Raw genomic sequence first — 20,211 nt, 5'->3', positions numbered from 1 at the left:
AGAAATTTTATTTTTCCATTTTGCGTCAATATGTTTTACGAGGAGGGATATTTACATTTAATAAGATGTATGCTTTTTATATGAACAATTATAATACTTGTCGTATCATTGATTTATAATATTTGTTTTTATTAAAAACGCGATATAATAAAGGGTGTAAAATAAAATACACAAAGGAAATATATTTTACTTTTTTTTTTTAGCATTACTTTATTATTTGTAATAATAACTTTAATATAATTAATTTAATTATTTATTTAATATAATATTAATTATTTATTTAATATAATAACTTTATTATTTTTAATAAAAATAATTGTGTTTAATACGTAGAACGTTATTTATTCAAAGGTTTTCCATCAATGACTTGGCTCTTCGTAATTCTATAAAAAACAAACGAATGATTAGTTATAATTAACATTTTTTTTTTTTTTTAATTTTAATTCTCACCTGTCAATAGAACGTGTACATCTTTTTTTGAAATATTAATAATAGAATCTTCCACATTTCCATCCAATTTCTTTAATTTAAGAGATACCGTGGAGAAAGGTGACGAATTATCACAGGACAAAACTTCAATCGACGATAATCTGCTTACTGTAAAAATGCATGCATTATAATATTACAATTTGTACAATATGGTATTGAAAAATTTAAAATTAGAATACAAAAAAATATGAATAAATAAAGTTTAAAGAAATTTTTCAATAATTGTACATTATCTTCTTAATAATGTATTCATGATAATATCATAATATGTTTTGTTGAAAAAGTTGTAACAATTATTTCTTTCATTGATTACCTCTCAAGGATTGGGAAGACAGCGTAGCAGTAATTTGAGGACAATAATCCGTATGCAATCTGGCAATTGCAGCGCTGTGCTCACGAGGGAGTCCTAGTTGTTGCAATTCACTGCTTAAATCGGCGGCGGAAACGCCATATCGAGCAGACGATGTAAAGATTAATTCAAGAGCTGCTACCATAGCCTTTGCATCGTTAAGTTCTTCATAAAGGAGAAACAATGCAATATATAAAAACGTGAAAGAACAAAAATCATTACGATTAAGATATAATATTTATACTTTTATGAAATGTAAAAATAATAAAATATTTAATATTTAATACAATTAATTTCTACTTACCAATCTTGGCATCTTGAGTAATTTTTTTTATTTTTTCTTCCTTAAAAAAAAAAATGAAAAATTAAAAAATTAAAACATAATCTATTCAAATTGTTTTTTATAATATCTCATTAATTTAATATGTATTATTTTATTTAGGATTTCTTAAAAACTTTTTTATTTATTCGTGTTAAATAATTTTAATTCTTAATTTTTATGTGAAAACGATTAGATTCCAAAAAATGTAATTAATTTAGAATTAATTTAGAACAATTATAAATTTATACTTACATCGAGTTCTCCTTCCGTAAGATATTTTGCAACCGTTTGTCCTAATATCTTAATTTTAATGGATGTCTGTGAAAAATAATTACAAGATGTATAATACAAAATGTAAAAAATTATTTTATTTTTAAAATACAAAAAAAATTAAAATAAAGTGCATACCATACGTGACAATGTGTTGATTTCGGCTAGCAACCAATCAGGGCAATCGCCATCACCTAAAAATCTAAATTTCTGCAAACAAACAAAAGAAAGATTATTTTTTTAACAGATTGCACGTGAATTTTCAAGGAAAAAATTTTCTGTTATTGTATAATTCAAAAAAGAATTATCTTACCATGTTTTATAGATTTTTTTTCTTAAATAGAAATTGTACGAATTGTTGATCTGAAAAACAAAAATAGATCAATATTTAAATACTAATATTGATTAAAACAAAAAAAATCAAAATAATGAAACTTCAATATAAAAATAACTAAATGAATAAAATGAATACTAGACTGATTGATAATAGAAATAAAAATGGAAATAAAAATATTTATAATAAATATAAATAAAGGAGTGCTAACAGACTTAAAATATAAATATAGCAAATTAACAATTACTCTTAAGATTAAAAATTAAAACACACTCTCAATTAAATAATTATTCAAATAAAATTTTTCTTATTTTATTTATTTTTTTATTTCCATTATGTAAATGAATTATTTTATGAAAAATATTATAAATTATTTAAATTTATTCATTATAAAAACTTTTTATTTTTTAATTTTCTATTTTTTATTGTTCAGTCGAAATATTATTGAAACAAATAACATCAAACATAATTATATATATATTTTTGTTACTTTCATTATATAAATGAATTGAATTTAGAAAAAAACCTGTAATACTTAATTGAATTTATTCATTATAAGCATTATATTTCTTAAGTAAAAAAAAAAAAAAAATAATTTTTTACTTTTTTATATTTAGAACAGATATTATCGAAACAAATATTAAATATAATTGTATTTTCAACTTTTATTCTTACGTGACTTGGTTGTATAACGTATTATCGTATTAAACACGAATATACATTCTTTTTCACATCATAACGTTTTTATGACTATATCTTTCATCATGCAGAAATAACATGGATATATTCAACCCTTTCTGAATTTGCATTTCTTTGAATGCAAGAAATAATAACTCTTGACTATAATTTTCAGTTAAAAAAAGATATGAAAAATAATATACAAAGTTTAATAAAATAGTAATACACGAATCAAAAATTTGTAATAATTCAACTATTTCAACTATTATATAGCAATATATTCTATAATATGTTGTCGATACGACAAATAAATGATATATTCTAACATTGATATATTTTTATAATCGACAAGTTTTACTTCAAACTAATATAAGCATCGTATACATCCCTAGCACATAAATCGTTCGATAAAACGTTAAAATACGAAGCAACAGGTTTATGAAAAGTTACGAGATATTTTCGTTTATAGCAACCTCGTGAAATACATTTCCCCTGATGACAAGAAGTTTTCGAACAACGAGAACATGGAAGAAAACAACACTGTACACTGATAAAATGTTTGCGTTGAGGTTAGCTCGGCAAATTGACATGAGTTATATTTTATGGTAAGATAAACTTCCTATACAATTTTTCTAATCTTTCGATCATAACGAAATCACTTGTATGATACATTGTAAATTATATATTTATAATAGAACATTATAAATACCGAAGAAACAGTGTTTTGAAATTCACTTCTCGCGTTCGACTCGTAGTGTTACGTCGAAATATCTGGTGCACTTGTTGATATAATAGATATATCTATTTAACGCGAAATCTTACGTATAATATAAAAAGTTCGAATTTATTTTTTGAACAGAATTCTTAGAGTGTGAATATATTTGAGTATAAAATTTCTTACATGGTGAATATTACTTTGAGAAATAAAATTATTGTGAAAATTATGTGTTTGAAAATTATAGTGAATGCAATATCCATTTAATTATATATAAAATAAGGAAAAATTATAATATTAATCGCTTTAAATTTTGTTGTTAGATATTAGGTTAGACTCGATCAATCATCACTAAGAGATCTCCATAAGAAAAAGGGAAATTACTAGAATAGTAAAAATTGGTAATAGTAAAATTGGTAATTCATAAAAATGAAAAATTTTTGTGTAGAAAATAAAAAATCATCATTTATAATATTATAAATTATTTAATTATTATATCTAAATTAATAATATTAATAAAAAGATATTTAATCATTAAAATATTTTTTTTTGAATTTTATTATTATAAACTGAATTAAAATAATTAATATTTAACAAATTTAATATTTATATTATATAAATTAATATTTATATTTTAATATTTATTAAAATTAATTAATATTTTTTTATTTTGATTTATTTCAAATTTAGAATTTTATTATTAAAAAATTATTCAAATTAAAAATTCAATTATATCGAAAACATTGATTATTTATTATAAGAGTTAAAGATTTGCATGCAATCAATGATAACAACATCGATAAGTATTAATAATAAATATTATTAATAATGTGCAATTTCGAGTAGATTGAAACAAATTGAAAATATTATAAAATTGTCAATATTATTGGTTGTATTTTATTCTCAAATAGATTCATATTTTCATTTAGACTTCTTAGAATTTTAATCAAGAGATTATAAAGTGCATATAATTATTAATTCAATATTCATCAAGAATTCTTGCAAATAGTTAAAGAATATATTTTTGTAAAAATTTTTGTCGGATATTTCGACTTTAACTAATTAATCGTTTTTGAGTAAAAGTTATATATTATATATATATATCATAGTGTATGAAAGTATGAAGAAGAAATGAAAATTAATTTTTAATATTTTTTAGAAAACAAAAATTCATTTTAACTAAAGTGTTTTTTGTGTTACTAAAAATATTGTATTCAACGTAAATAATAACTGTCAAACACTATTGATGAGGATTGAAACATCTTTCTTTCACTATTTTTCTTTGAAATCCTATATATATTTTTTTCATCCTACACTTCAATTTCATAGATGTAAAACACAAGAAAAATTTTAATTTGTAATGCGATATAAGTGATAAAAAGCATAAATAAAAAAAATGTTAAACTCAAAATTCGTTAAAATTGACATTCTTTTTTTTTTTCATAAATTCTTCATATGTATAAATTTTTCATATATATAAAGATTGTTAATATATTTATAGAACACTTTTAGAAGATCAATTCTTTTTCGCAGATCAAAAATAAACAAGCACCAAAAATATAAAAGTTGATGTACAAAAATGTTGATTGAGGCTTATCTGTTAAATTAAAAATAATTGAAACATTAGAAATGCAATGAAGAAATGCAATGAAACAAGATAATGATAAAGCTATTTCAGAGAATTTTACAATTAGTCAAACAAGACAGCTCTATCTTCATCACACTCTGTCTCTTTTTCCATCTTGCTTCATTTAATGATAAAAACAAATTTTAATTGCTTATAAATTTGATAAATAACCGATGTTTTTGCATAGTAATTTTTGCATTTTTTTGGCCTTTAAAATCGATTTTCCAAAGATATCTCACGAATATATATTAATTCTCTCTCTCTTTCTCTCTCTCTTTCTCTCCCTCTCTTCCTCCCTTCTCTTCTAATATATATTATATGTAATTTTGATTTATTTAATATAAATTTATTGAATATATATATATATATTTTTTAAAAATTAAATTAATTTAAAAATATTTTTTAAAAAGGATATATTAAACTAATTATATTATTAAACTAATATTTAATATAAATTTATTGAATATATATATATATTTTTTAAAAATTAAATTAATTTTAAAATATTTTTTAAAAAGGATATATTAAACTAATTTTCACAATATTGACGAATCAAAGATGAATTAATGAAAATATTTCCATAAATAATCTTACACAAATTTATTGCATCATAAAAATTAAATATTCTAAACAATTAAGTAAAGTTAAATGTTTGCAGACTTATTGCAACTTTTCATTTCTTTTGTTGTTTCTTCATAAATGTATTATGATATTATTTCTTTTTTTTTTTATTTCAATGAGCAAACTTTCAAAGTTTGTCCGACTCATTATACTGATTGAAATGAAAAAGAAAAAAAAAAAGAAGATGAAAGAAAAAAAAATCTTTACATGTATAGAAAACTGTATCCTCCCAAGAGGATACAATTTCACTTTCTATTTTACTTTTTTTTTATTTCGCAATGATATAAAATTTGTTTCCTCCATGTTTAAGCTTTTTTAAGAGAATATAATTGAAGAATATCATGAAGATATGAGTTTTGGAAAATGATATATAATATTAATAAAACTAATGGAAGATGTATTTCGCAGTATCATATATATTTTAAAAGTTTTCGTTACAGGAAATAATCAATTTGTTCAAACAGACATCATTGACACAATTATCAATAATTGTTTAAAATATTCATGTTACTTTAAATCTAACGATTAAAAGATCCCAGATTAAGATATAGATTTGTTAAAATAAGATGCACTTATATGACACTTGAACACACAAGAAAAAGACAATTTGCAACACATTAAATTGAAAAGAAATGATGTATATTTTAAGGAAATTATCATAGCCAAATTGGAAAATAGAAAAACTATTTTACATAAGAAATTAAGATGAATTAAGATCAATAATGATTCATGCGGAGAATCATTCGTATTGCAATCACATAAAAATCGATTTTTGTTTATTTCACGAGATCAAAATATTAAAAAATATTATTTTATATAATATCATTAATAAATATTGTTAGTGATTCGAAGAATAGCGAATAATTTCAAATTGGCAAAAAATGATGAAAAAAAGTAAAGGTAGAAAAATAATTTTAAAGGAAATAAAAAAATATTATCTTTTAAGTATTATAAATTTATTTTCGATTATTTTCAAGATAAAATTATATATATATATATATATATATATATATATATATATATATATATATTAATGATATTATGTAAAATAATAAAATTATGACGTTTCCGACGTATATCGAGAAAATTATCAAAGAAATGTTACCTACATACACCTACGTATAAAAAAATGTTAAATGTTCTGAAGAAGCATAACGATCGAATAAATCTACTGACAGAACATAACAGCTCAACGTTTTCTTCGTTTAACTACGATTTTAAGCAAATTATTTTCCTTTAGACAATAGTATTTCTATTAGAAAAGGTAAAGTTCAATATCACAATTTTACACGCTTATCTAATTTTTTTGCATTTTATGAAGATGCAAATCATTTTGTTTATGTATTAAAATGTATTAATATTTATGTTTGTTTGAATTATTATTGCTAATGTTGCAAAAGATCTTGTAATTCGAATAAATTTATTAAAAATAAAACTTTGATAACGTGTTTTTCTTCAATTACCAATTCTTGCACTTCATCAAAAATGATGGACAATATATAATCAATAATTAATATAATTAATAAGATTAGAATTAAAAAGATGATTGTTTTGTCGTTTTTGTTCATTCACATTTTCACATTTATCTATTCACCATCAAATTTAAACCATTTACATATTATTCTGGGCAAGAATTTATGACATAATTTTTGAGAGCACAAAGTAACGCATTTTTAACCGATACGCACATATGCTACCTCTATCCCTTCTCATTTATTCACTTTGTCATTGTATTCTTAAAATGTCATGGTATTTTAAATAAAACGAAAAAGAACAATTTAACAGTGTTCCATCTTTCCATCGAATCGAATATTTAATCGATCTTATCGAAAAGAGGTAAATTTTTTATATTTTTACAAATTGAACAATACTGATCTTTCTTTATTTTATTAATTATATTCATATATTCGTTGCAATAATACATAATTAAAAAAATTGCAGTTTGTTAATTATTAATTTAAAATAAAACTGTCTTTGCCTATTTACTAATACATTTTACGTGTGATTTTCAAATAATGATATTCCAATTTCAATATAATGTTCTTATACATTCGTATAATGTATTATAAAGATTGTTCAAATTTGTCAAAATTGACAATTGGAAGTAATTTTTGTGTTTATAATGGACATATATCAAGTTATATTGAATAGTTTCTAGCTGGAAGATTCTTTATGTAAATTTTGTAAAAATTTTAAAATAATAGTTTTATAAATATTTATATATCAATATATAATTGTATATATATATTTATTAATATAAAATATATATATATATAATTATTTATAAATTAATATATAGTTAGAGAAATAAATTATATATATATATTTAAATAATTATATATTATTTATATATATATATATATGTTATATAAATATTTATATATATAAATATTTAATTAATATAAATAAATATATATATATATATATATATATATTTATATATAATTATTTATAAATATATAAATAATATAGAATATATATTTATTCAAATATATATATAAATATTTTATTTGCAATAAAAATATAACAAAAAAAAACAATAATACATATATATATATATATATATATATATATATATATATTATTTTTAATCAATAAAATTAATAGAAAATCAAAAAATATTTATAAATTTAATAATTTAATTTAAATTTATGTTAAAATTTTATACTAATTAATAAAATTGTAAATTTGAATATATGAATTTATGTAAATTCAAATTTTATTTTTTAAATCAATTTTTTCAATATGGATAGATATAATTTTTAATAGCAATTAATTTCAATCAAAATTTTATCTTTTAAATCAATGATTTTTCAATATGAATAGGTATAATTTTTAATAGCAAATGTCTAGATAAATCAATTATATTAAAAATTTTAGGATTCTATTTAAAAAAGTGAAGTTAACTTTGAAATCTCTTCTATATTTGATGAAAGAAATTGTTTGCATAATATATTTACTTTTTTGTTAATCATAATTTTTGTTAATATATTTTTTAATAATTTTAATTTTTTGAAATAAAACATTTAGCAAATAAATATTAATTCTAAATTAATATTAATATTAATATAAAAATTTATATTGATAATATATTATTTTATTTTATATATTTTTATTATTATATATTTATATATTTATATTATATTAAAAATAAATATTGTACATCAAATTAAAAATTAGAAAATTTTCATATATTCAATGCTGCAATGATATAATAAAAAAGCTGAAATTATAAATCTGAATATTAGAATAAGAATATCGCATTAAAATTCTAAATTAAAAGTTCAGCATTATTCTATCAATAAAGATAACAAAAAAATTTTCTTTCTATATTAATAATTAAAAAATTTTGATCATTAATTAAAAAATTATAATATTTTTTAGTTATGTTACTAAAAAATAAGCACTATATATAAATATTTTCATCTCTCTATTATTTCAAGTAACAAAAGATTATAAAAATTTTATTATAATACATAAATCGAAAAATAATTCAAATTGTTTACGATAATTATTATTTTAAAATTACTTTCAATATTCAGTAGCATATATAATTAAAATTGGGAATAAATTATTCGCAATAAAAATTAATTGAAATTTATTAAAACCAATTCGAGCGAAATATTGATACATAAATAATAAAATATAGATATATAAATCTTTTTTTATTTTAAAAATATACATTCATTGGTATAATTAAAAATACGAATAAGGATATTAAGAAAATAAGGAAATGCAAAGTTAGGAACGAGAATGAGAATGATAGTTAAAAATCGGGGGTTGTTCTTTCGAAGCAATCGGAGAGTGCGCTGCTGAACCACGTGGTGGGTATAAGAAGAGCGGTGCGTATCGTTACCAGTCATTGTTCATCTTATTTTTCCGGAGTTAGTAAGTGGCGCGCGTACGCATATAATATATTTACATAAAACGGAGAAAACGGTAGTGTCTCGATTTTTTTAAATTTCATCATTTTTTTTTGAGTGAAAAATTAATTTTTGCATCGCAAACTCGGCCAAAACAATGAAATACGGTATCTACATAAAAGGTAAACAAAATTAATTCACATATATTTTGTGAATCAAATGAATTCATTGATTGTTTTTAACAATGTAATAATATAAGCTCTAACAATGAGATGAAACAAACAAGAAGCGCATAATACATTTAATTAAACAATAGTGATTGAAAAATATTTTTATTTAAATAAATTTATTAAAAAATTTATTAAAAAATTAATGCTTAAAACATGGAAAATGATAATGAAAGAATTTTTATAAAATTTAAATTATTAATTTGTATATATTATATATATATTTTATTGTATATTATAATGAAAAAAATATATTTATATTAATTATCATTAATCATGTAATATGAATTGAAAAATAGTTCTAGTTTTGTAAAATAAAATTAATAAGAATTGTATTAAGTACAATAGAATAAATACTTCCATGGAAATTTTACTTGGAAATTGTATGATAAATAAAAATTAAATTAAATTGAAAAGAAAATATTTTAGAAATAATTGAAATATTGATGCGTTTCGTAGAAAGATTTGCTGAGACAAAAATTCCAACTTAAAAATAAGTATTTTGAGAGAAAAAATCTTTTTCAATAAGATATCAAACATAAATATGTTTTGTGAAAAAAAAGTACTTCGATGAGAGGTTTGAAAGCGTTCGTTAACTTGCAATTTTAACATGCATGCTGACGAAAATGCATTTTTACTTCCGCCTCTTAGTATATATACATATATATATATATATATATATATATATATATATATATATATATATATACGATGCATCATTCGGCTATGTATACGTATACTATATAATATATATTTTTATTAAATATTTCTTCCATCTTTTATGGAATATTAATTACATCTTTTTATATTATATCTTTAAATATGAAGCTTTATTTAAAATTATTTTTAAATAATTATTTAAAAATATAATCGAAATAATATAAAAAAAATTTATATAATTATATTATATAAAATTAAATTATTAAAATTTATTTTATAGGATATGCCAAATAAAATATTAGAATTTGTTTTCTCAAAATCTAATGAAATTTCGTGTTTGCTGTAAATGTCAAGTGATGCATAACGATTAATCTGTTAATCTAACAAATTTTTTTGAGATTTCAATGTTATTGATATTTTTTTTAAGTAAGACTATATATATATATATATATATATATATATATATATATATATATATATATATATATATTTTTCATGATTATATATTTGAGGTTAAAATAAATTCAGTAAGCCAAAATGAATTTATGTATCATGACCTTCATGCGATTTTGAATATAAAAATTCATAAAAAAATTTTACGTGTTATAAATAATGAAATACCTGCTATGATAAAAAGATTAATGAAGAGAAGATTTATTTTTAATAAGTGCTCAAAATATTGTCTTTCAATTTCATAATTCATTTCCATAAATCAGGCCTGGCCAATTTCTTCACCCCCCGCGAGCCATTCGGTTAACTAGCACCTCTATTTTTCTTCGAGGAGTTGCACGACTCCCACTCTAATTAAGTCCGATTCTCCCACTATGAACAAATTAATCATTATATATGCACACATATAGGGTGAAACAAAATATATGAAATATAATTGTGAACGACGAAACGATTGAAGAAATATTGTGTAGGCGAAGCTTTTTTTTTTTTCCTTAAAGAGATATGGAAAGCGCCATTCTTCCTTTTTCTTCCACTTTTCTGAAGAAGGGAAGAGGGACATGAATCATCAATAGATTAAACCTATCATGAAATTTATCTCTTTTTTTAAATATTATAATTTTATTTAATATTTAAGTAAATACATACATGCATATTCTCTTATATTTCGAAATAAATCTTGTTATAAATTAATAATTTAATTTTTTAAAAAAGAAAATAGACGAAATTTGGTTAATATATTGACCATCGAATATCTGTATTACGATTCATTGTTAGAAGAGAAACTTTTCATCTAATACTTATAATAAAATTATTGCTTAGTGTAATCAATACAATAATTTTTGTAAATTTCTTCAAAGACATTGATTATTTTTCCTTCTTTTGTTTGTTTGTTTTAAGAAATTACTCAATTACACAATTAGAACTTTGTTGAAAATAATGATTATTTTTAAGGTACACAAAACGTAGTTTTATCTCATTATATATTAAAATCATTTTAATTTTTTTCTGTTTTAGCATTTTATAAAAATAATGGTATCACTGTGTATTAATATTTTATACAAAAATGAATTTCTCACAATCACCAAATTCGAATGAATCGCAATGAATTTTTATGACTAATTGTAATAAATAAAAAAAAAATGTATTTATATGTATAATTTATCTTAATAACATGTATTATATGAAAGATTATAAAAAATGAATTTATTAATATTAAATAATATTCAAATAATAACATATTACTGAATCATGAGAGAAAAATTGGAAATTAGTTTTTCCTATATGAAATAAAAGATCATTTTTTATATAAGATCCTTCAAGATTTTGATATATTAAAGTTGCAAGATAGTATTTTGATTTTTGAATTTATTAAAATAAATTTTTCTTTACATTAATTTTGATAACTAATATTTCATTATTTATATTATATATCCAATTTTTTTAAATTTTTTGTACTTATGAATTTTTTGTCATTATTTCTGGTAAAAAGTTTTTAATCAGATACAACAATATGAAATTTTTTAAAAATATTGTACTTTTTGAGATATAAATTTCTATTATAATATAAATAAGAAATTTATAAGAATAAATTAAATTGGTTTAATATAAATTAGATACAAAAGAAATAATTTAAGCTTTTATTTATTATAAAAAAGAATACAATGAAAAAATATAATATTTATAATTTCTTAATAATATACATGAATATATATAGGTATTGTTAATGATATTAACTGTATATTCAGCTATTATTATATTTTTTGATTGTTATAATATTTGTCTCTTTGAATTAAATAATATTTCCCTTCAATAGTTTTATCATAAAAAAAATAAGAGATAAGATGGTCAAGTTAGATAAAACAACAAACATAATCTATCTACAAATATACAATAAGAGGAAACAATTAGCAGATTATTCTTAGCCAATTTGTACTCCTCCATAAAAGATTTACATTCTCATATTACACATAATATAGTAATATAGTACTTAGTATTTATGTTACTTTTCTACATATTACTACTTCTTTTTCTTTTTTCTGCTTTTCTTTTCTTCCGAGTTCTTATGAAAAACAATTTAATTTTCCAATAAAATTTATAGAAATATGTTTCATATATACTATAATTTTAAAAAGGAAATACAATTATTTGATGAATTCAAATTCGCCATTATACGAATAAAATTAAGAATATGTGATTATTATTAATATCTTAGTAAATAGTTAAATATAACGATTTATTACATGAAAACAATATATTTTATAGCTTATTTTTAAACATAGCTATGCACATTTAATAATATAATAATCAAATCCAAAATAAAATGCATATGGATGAGTGCTATATTATAAATTATTATAAAATAGAATTAAAGAAAAATTCTTACTTAATAAATATTTACAAAGATTACGAATTTTTATATAAATACAACTTTTTTTACCAATTTTTTAACTAAAAAAAATGGAATTTGAGTATGGAATATGTTCAATTGAATTTAAGCATGTTCAATTCTTATTTGATACATAAATCTTTTTAGATTTATTGTACATTCTTATGTGTATATTGGTATACATAGATATTCTTTTTAATTACATAAAAAATTATCTAATTCAAGTCATGAAGTTGTCTATGGATCTCATGATTAAAATTATTGAATTATATAATATGATATATTTTATAAAAAATTTTATAAATTTATTATAAAATATATGCATATGCATTATAAATATATGCATATATTGCTGTATATACTTTTATATACATTGTTATATATATATTTATGCACTTATACATATAATTTTTAAACAAATTGTTATAAATATAAAATAAATTCAATATATATATATATTAAAATATACATAAATTATTTAAACATTTACTTTTCAATTCTAATTTATTTTACAGATATGTGGCTGCTTCTTTCTATGGTTTCTTTTTTGATATGCGCAATTGTTGCCAGTACAAATAATGACGATTCTACTGTAGCAGATGTAATGGGACTGGGGAATGAAAATAACGATATAACAACTGAGATTCATACTGGAAGACTTTCGAAAGATACATGGAAAACGTGGAAGAAGAAATCGTTCAAAGAAAGGAGAAGTGGAAAAGAAATTGATCCAAATATTTTTTTAACAGGTGAAATATAACTCTTATTTTATTATAATTTCGATCTTTTAAAAAATTTATTTTTTTTATTTTCTATTTTTCTACGCTCTTTTTTTTATATTATATTATATATATATTAATTATATTAATTTATAATATTTATCAGAATTCATATATGTGCATAATATTAAATTGATATTAATATGATATATGTAAATTTAGATGAATATTATTGAAAAATGTAAAAATTTTTTCAGAAAATGGAGAAATTATAGAAACGTGGCTTGATTTACCTACAGAAGATAAAGTAAGTTGCTTACCAAATAGAATTAAATTATATTTATTATCTTTTAATCTTTTATTAAATTTTTAACAATTTTTTCTTATCCAAAGAGGTTTAAAAAAGTTTCACAAGAAAAAAATCCTTGGTTTTATTATTGGGAAAACAAAAGATTGAATTATAAACCGAACGTCTCTAATCGTAGACGCGGAGTATTTGATAGATGGGGGGGAAAACGAGGAAAAAGATGTGCTCAATTAGATATTGATTCACAAACTAAACGAACAAAAATTATGAACGATGTATCTTTGAATGAATTTAAACAAACAGCAAATACTAAAAAATTCCACTGGATACCTTTTAACAGTTGGGGTGGAAAAAGAACAGAAAAATCGAACAATCGAGAATCATTTTTAATATTCTCGAGGAATCCTAATAATTTACGCAACTTGGATGTTATCAAAGGTAATTTACAAGCTACGATAGTTTATTCAAATAATTTATTTTAAATAATATTATTTTATATTAAATAACTGTTTTAAACGATTATACAATATACATAATTGAAATCTAAAATTTCATTGTAATCATTATGATTCAATTTTATACAATATTTAAAATAATACATTATGCAAATTAAGTCGAGTTGAAATAAAATGAAATCTTATTATGTATCGGTTATTCTTATTAAAAATTCAAATAATAAATATAAAATAAATTATTGAAAAGAGAACAGGAATTAATTACAGATTTTGTAATTAATATTAATATTTAATTTTTAAAGATGGATTTATTGTGGAAAGAAATAGCGGAAAAATTGATGAAGAAAATCTTGCGGTTCAAATGAAAAATTTGTTATCTACTGTATATAAGAATTCAATCAGGAAACGCAATCCTTTTCTTTATTCGTTACCTTTGCGTCTATCTAATAGAATAAGTGAAGGAAAGTACACGATAGAAGATGAAATTACCAAGAATTGGTAAGAAGAATTGGTTTGTAATTTAAATTTTCTAATCTCTAAATAAATTATTTATATTCTTATTCTTAATTCATTTCTTTAATTCTAATCAAATATAACTTTATTTATCATTGTAGGCCATTATCAACGCCCGAGAAAAAAGGCGAACAACGCAAAAAAACAAAATTCAATCCTTGGGGTGGAAAAAGAAATTTTGAAATATAAAAATATTTTTAGAAATGGATACTTCACAGTGCCTGTATATTTTTTAAAAAGTGACAAGAATTTGTTTCTTTTGGGTGAATATAAATAATTGGAAACTCATTATTTTATATAATCGAATAAATCTAAAACGATAAAAATTTTTTAAATAATTTGATTTTTTTATATTTTATACAAATTTTAAAATATGTTCACTTAATCTATCATGAAAGAGATTGAGATTATATATATAATAAATTTCTTTATTATTTAAAACAAACAATTTTTGAATGCAAAATATGTGAAGTGAGATATATGTGTAAAATATATGTATAAATATGTATAAAAATAAATAAATACATGGTTAATCAAAATTTCCTTACGAATTGCATATGTATTTATTTTTTTTTGTCACTATTTTCTGTATAATTTGAAACTAAACTATGTATAAATAATATATAAAATATTTTTGTTAAAAATATGTTTATCTTTGTTTTATTTATCATATGTTAACATAACTTACCCACAGTGAAAATTTATGTTTACGAATGACATCCACGTATCGAGGTTAGAAATGTTTTACTTTCGACATTGCGTATGATAAGAGTACAGTGCAAGCTAGCCAACTGTAGAAAAATGTAATATTTAGGCACAATTTTATATTCTGTTATGATATGATTATTAATTAATTTTAAATTAAATAAAATTCTTTAGTCTTAAAATATATGATTGGAATAATTTTTTATTAAAGGTATATTTCTTAATAATATAAAGGTAATATTTCTTAATAATATATTAATATAACAAATATTTTAATATTTTTTATTATAATTTCATAACCTAAAATATGTTCAAAATTAAAATCATTTAAAATTAATTTTTTGACATATATTAATGAATGACAATTAATTTTTATAAAAATCTTGTTTTGTTTTTATTTTTGTTTTTATATTTATTGTTTTTAATTTAATATAAAAGAAATAATAAGAGAAAATTAAAATATAAAAAAAAAAAAAATGAAAAAGAAAAAATAAAAAATAAAACACTAAAAACATTTATAATATGAAACTCTTTAAGAGTATCTTATCGTATAGCATTATAAAAAAGAAGCATTTTTTAATACTTGTAGTTTATATCACGTTATCATATATATTTCTGTTTATCTTTCTACGTTAAAAAATAAACTTATTTCATTTTATTTATTTCTATTCTATTGTTTTATTCACATATATTTCTATTATTTACTTTTCTACGTTAAGAAATAAACTTATTATTTAACTTCTTAAGTGAAAATAAAGAAGTAAAAATGGATATTTAATAAGAAAAAGTTGATAAGAATGGAAAAAATATTTTTAAATAATATAATTTAATATATAATATATAATTTTATATATAATTGATATAATCTATATGAAATAGTCGATGAATTAAGATTTTCCAATAACTTGTCAATATGGAATTGTTTATTATTTTAAAGAATGAATGGATAAAATTATTAATTATAAATTATTAATACAATTTGTTGCTTTTATTTATATACATTTATTTTTATATATATACATAGATACATAGATATAATTTTATTTGATGAAAAATAAATAACATATGTATCTTTTTCATCACTCTTTGATATGTTAATGAATACTAAAAATTTGAATAATTATTATAGCATTTATAATATTGTACGCTTTAAAATAAACAGTAAAATTAAAGAAATTTTATTTCTTTTTCTTAAATTGCCAGAGATTCATTTCACATTTACAAATTACAAATATAGATAAGTCTTTGAAACATAGAAAGTCTTCAGTGATTAATATTAAAAATGGTATATTATATATTTTCTAAATTATTTGTAAATAAATACAATGTGAATATTGAGAAATATGTCAAAAAATATTAATAGCATAAATATATGGAATGTATAAAAATACTGTATTGTATAATCGCAACTTTGTAAAATATATTTAATTATAAATTTAATGTTCTTTTATTTTTGAAGCATTAATATATTAACAGTTGCGATTTTACTTTATTTGTTTTTATTGCAATCTATTATATTTATTTATAAACAAAAATAATCATTGGCTATTTATGAAATTTCATTTTCTTTCAAAATTGTACTCGACATACTCGTTGTAAATGATTAAATCATGACGCTAAATAATATATAATAATATATAATATATAATATATATTAAATAATATATATATATATCATTTATTTAATATTTAAAAAAAATATAATAATATAATTTTTATCTATTTTTATCTATGTTTATGTTTATGTATTTACACAAAAGAATATGTCTATATGTTTTAAATAATTTATAAATTGACATAATACTTTCATGAGTGAAAGAAAGAAAGAAGAAAATGAAATATTGTACAAAGAAAGAAATGTTATACAACAACAATGATGAAAATAAGTTAATAAAAAAAGTTTTGTCTTATATTTTTTTTAACACATATTAAATAGAGATATGTCATATGCTCGTGGTTGACAAATATTCTGTTAAAAATAAAATTCGGGAAAGTATATAAAATCAAAATATCTTTCACAAATGTTCACAATTCGCAACAATAATTAGGAATTCGCTGATAGGGATCACTTTTTCTATTCTTATATCTACCAAGCAGCACAAAGTTTAATACACGTTTAAACAAGAAAACTACTCAATAATTATTGTTGTTGTGTTGCCATTGTGTTGTCATCAATGGTATCACCTCTAATTATATAGGTATCTGAAATAAAGAAATGTCGACAGAAAGATCTATCTCCAAATATTATTATGAATTTATTCTGGGGATAGAGGAATAGAGATATTAACCAAGTTATATAATAATACCTAATAACATTCACGAATCTTCATTCATACTCGTTTTTCGATGTTTTTTTTTTTTTTTTTTTTTTTTTTTTTTTTTTTTTTTTTATTATTAAAATGGATTAGAAGACAGTTTGCAACGACGATTTTTTGCCTCTCACTCCTACGAATTTCCCTCGAAATTCCCATCGTGGATTCTTTTTACCTCGGGCACCAAGGTATCTGAAGGGTGATCGTTTTTCAACTTGATATACAGGAAAATTACTTCCTCGATTCCTCATATCTGTTTGAAATATCATGGCTCGCATATTTTATTTAATCGTAAACACTTTTACAATAACGAGATTTACGTAAGTACCTTGATAACCAAAAATCGTTCCCACAGTACTTGAATTTGATCCGTAAATCCCCGCCGCATCCCTTTTACCTCTCATCCCATGAAAACCCATACGAGCTCGTTTAAAGGATTCGCTACCGCTTTCTACGTCTTGAAAATCCGTACTCCTTTTCTCGTAATCAAACGGATTAATCGCATAATCTAAATAATCGTCGAACGTCGTATCTTTCTTACGTTGCAAACCCTGCAAAATTTTCCTAAATCTCTTGAAATTTGCTGTGTTTAATATAAACACGATTAAACAGTATATGGAACGGAATACATACACGATTATACACACGCAGCATCTATTCGTTTACAATATTTAGCAGAAGATAACTAAATGAAATAAAATAAAATAAAAAATAGATAAAATAAAATAAAGCATAACATAAAATTTGAATATCGTTGATGGAAGATGGAAGCGCGAAGAATTGGTACTTTATCCATTTTTGTTAAATAATTAAATACTCACTATTTGAAAATCCATAACGCCTCGTTTATCAAGTTCCTCCAACGCATCAAGAATAATTTTTTTACCCCTCGTTCCATAAAATCCCATCGGAGCTCTTTTTTCCCACTCTCCCAGTAATTCGTCCTTCTTATCGAGAATATTTTGATATCCATCCATCGACAATACTCTCTTTCCATAATCTTCCGGATAATCAATCAAGTACACGTCTTTGCTTCTTGAATCCTGGAATCTCGTAGTCTTCTTTTTAATCTCGTCTAAAATCTGTATGGAAAAAAAAGCTTATATAAGTGATTGCACATTTCGTAAAATATACGAATAACAGATATTCATTTACTTGAAATATTTTGTATGATATTTTTAAATAACGGTGAAATCTTCTTCAAAACGTTGTAAAGATCCGAATAACAGTGATGTAATTTTAAAAAAAAAATTCTTTTCATTCTTTTTTTTAAATTTACTTCTTTTATTCGCGAAAAATTATTGAAAATTGATTGAAAAATACATTATGAAGATAGAAAAAAAAAAAAAAGGGAAACGTTCTTTTTTGCTTTATGCAAAAATCCTTTCATTTCTTGATTGATCTCGAAATTCAAAGTTTGCTTACCTCTTCAAGAGATTTTTTGCCTCTCATTCCTTGAAATCCCATCGGAGCACGTTTGTAATATTCATCGTCGAACGAGGCCTTCTTCCCTCTCATGCCTTGAAAACCCATCGGTGCACGCTTGTTAATGTCCTCAGGAAAAAGTTCATTTTTGACGTCATTGATTATCGAGTTTTTCTTTCCACGCACACCCTACAGATATACACGCAAGATGTACTTGATTAACACTCGAATAATTGAAGAATATAGAAGAACAATTGAATAATTTTCTCTCGAAGAAGTAATATTAATAAGTAACGGATATTTTATATAAATTTTATATAATTTTTCTCTACTCTACCTGAAAACCCATGAGCGCACGTTTGAAAATTCCAAAGTTTTCAGAGTTCAAAGAAGCAGAATTCTGTTTCCCTTGCATTTCTTGATGTCCCGTAGGGGCACGTTTGTCGAATAAAACATTGTCAGATTCTTCAGCAATTACGAGCGTGATTGATACCATTAACAAAAAGATCGAATGGATGATCATTCTGTGAAAAAGATCGATTTGTTAATCGCATTAGTTTATTGTTTCAACAATTATTCAAATTATTGATCGTATATTTCCTTGATATGTTTTGATAATTTGATATGGCACTTTTACACGATTAATTATTGTTCTGATGATTTCAAGTATAGAAATATAATTTTTAAAATGTATAAGATAAGTATATAAAATATACTTTAAAATATACATGGAAGGTTTGTTGGATTTGTCATTTGATTGACTTATTCCTTATAATTGGAA

The 20,211-nt window shown here is 21.2% G+C and overlaps 3 protein-coding genes across 5 annotated transcripts in view; 1 reads left to right on the top strand and 2 right to left on the bottom strand.

The window, feature by feature from the left end:
• Positions 1–181: 181 nt before the first annotated feature.
• Positions 182–15,785, bottom strand: LOC409913 (COMM domain-containing protein 4). The gene is made up of 8 exons (XM_393404.7): positions 15,677–15,785; positions 1,744–1,793; positions 1,569–1,640; positions 1,413–1,478; positions 1,143–1,182; positions 803–1,003; positions 451–597; positions 182–383 (listed from the first exon to the last, which is right to left on the bottom strand). Exons 2-8 carry the CDS (start codon positions 1,744–1,746, stop codon positions 346–348), a joined length of 567 nt encoding a protein of 188 aa, XP_393404.2. The 5' UTR covers positions 1,747–1,793; positions 15,677–15,785; the 3' UTR covers positions 182–345.
• On the top strand, positions 9,076–15,210 carry LOC102653587. 2 transcript variants are annotated; one of them, XM_006560848.3, is made up of 6 exons: positions 9,076–9,450; positions 13,510–13,743; positions 13,971–14,020; positions 14,107–14,458; positions 14,778–14,973; positions 15,090–15,210. In XM_006560848.3, exons 1-6 carry the CDS (start codon positions 9,426–9,428, stop codon positions 15,175–15,177), a joined length of 945 nt encoding a protein of 314 aa, XP_006560911.2. In that variant the 5' UTR covers positions 9,076–9,425; the 3' UTR covers positions 15,178–15,210. The 2 variants fall into 2 exon arrangements, with proteins under 2 accessions (XP_006560911.2, XP_016768546.1); XM_016913057.2 differs by having other exon boundaries at positions 14,778–14,986; positions 15,090–15,160.
• Positions 15,786–18,042: 2,257 nt separating the features above from the next.
• Positions 18,043–20,211, bottom strand: part of Tk (tachykinin) — a 30,320-nt gene continuing 28,151 nt past the window's right edge. The window contains exons 2-6 of one of the 2 annotated variants that reach the window (XM_026441578.1): positions 19,768–19,954; positions 19,431–19,619; positions 18,827–19,087; positions 18,334–18,556; positions 18,043–18,258 (exon numbers count right to left, since the gene is read on the bottom strand). In XM_026441578.1, the coding sequence (XP_026297363.1) occupies positions 18,098–18,258; positions 18,334–18,556; positions 18,827–19,087; positions 19,431–19,619; positions 19,768–19,953 (1,020 nt within the window). In that variant the 5' untranslated portion in view covers position 19,954 and the 3' untranslated portion in view covers positions 18,043–18,097. 2 annotated transcript variants of the gene reach the window in all.

Source organism: Apis mellifera, linkage group LG7, assembly GCF_003254395.2.
Source record: "Apis mellifera strain DH4 linkage group LG7, Amel_HAv3.1, whole genome shotgun sequence".
NCBI classification, from domain to species: Eukaryota; Metazoa; Arthropoda; class Insecta; order Hymenoptera; family Apidae; genus Apis; species Apis mellifera.
The sequence above is the reverse complement of the archived record's forward strand: the minus strand, read 5'-3'. Positions and strand labels throughout refer to the sequence as shown.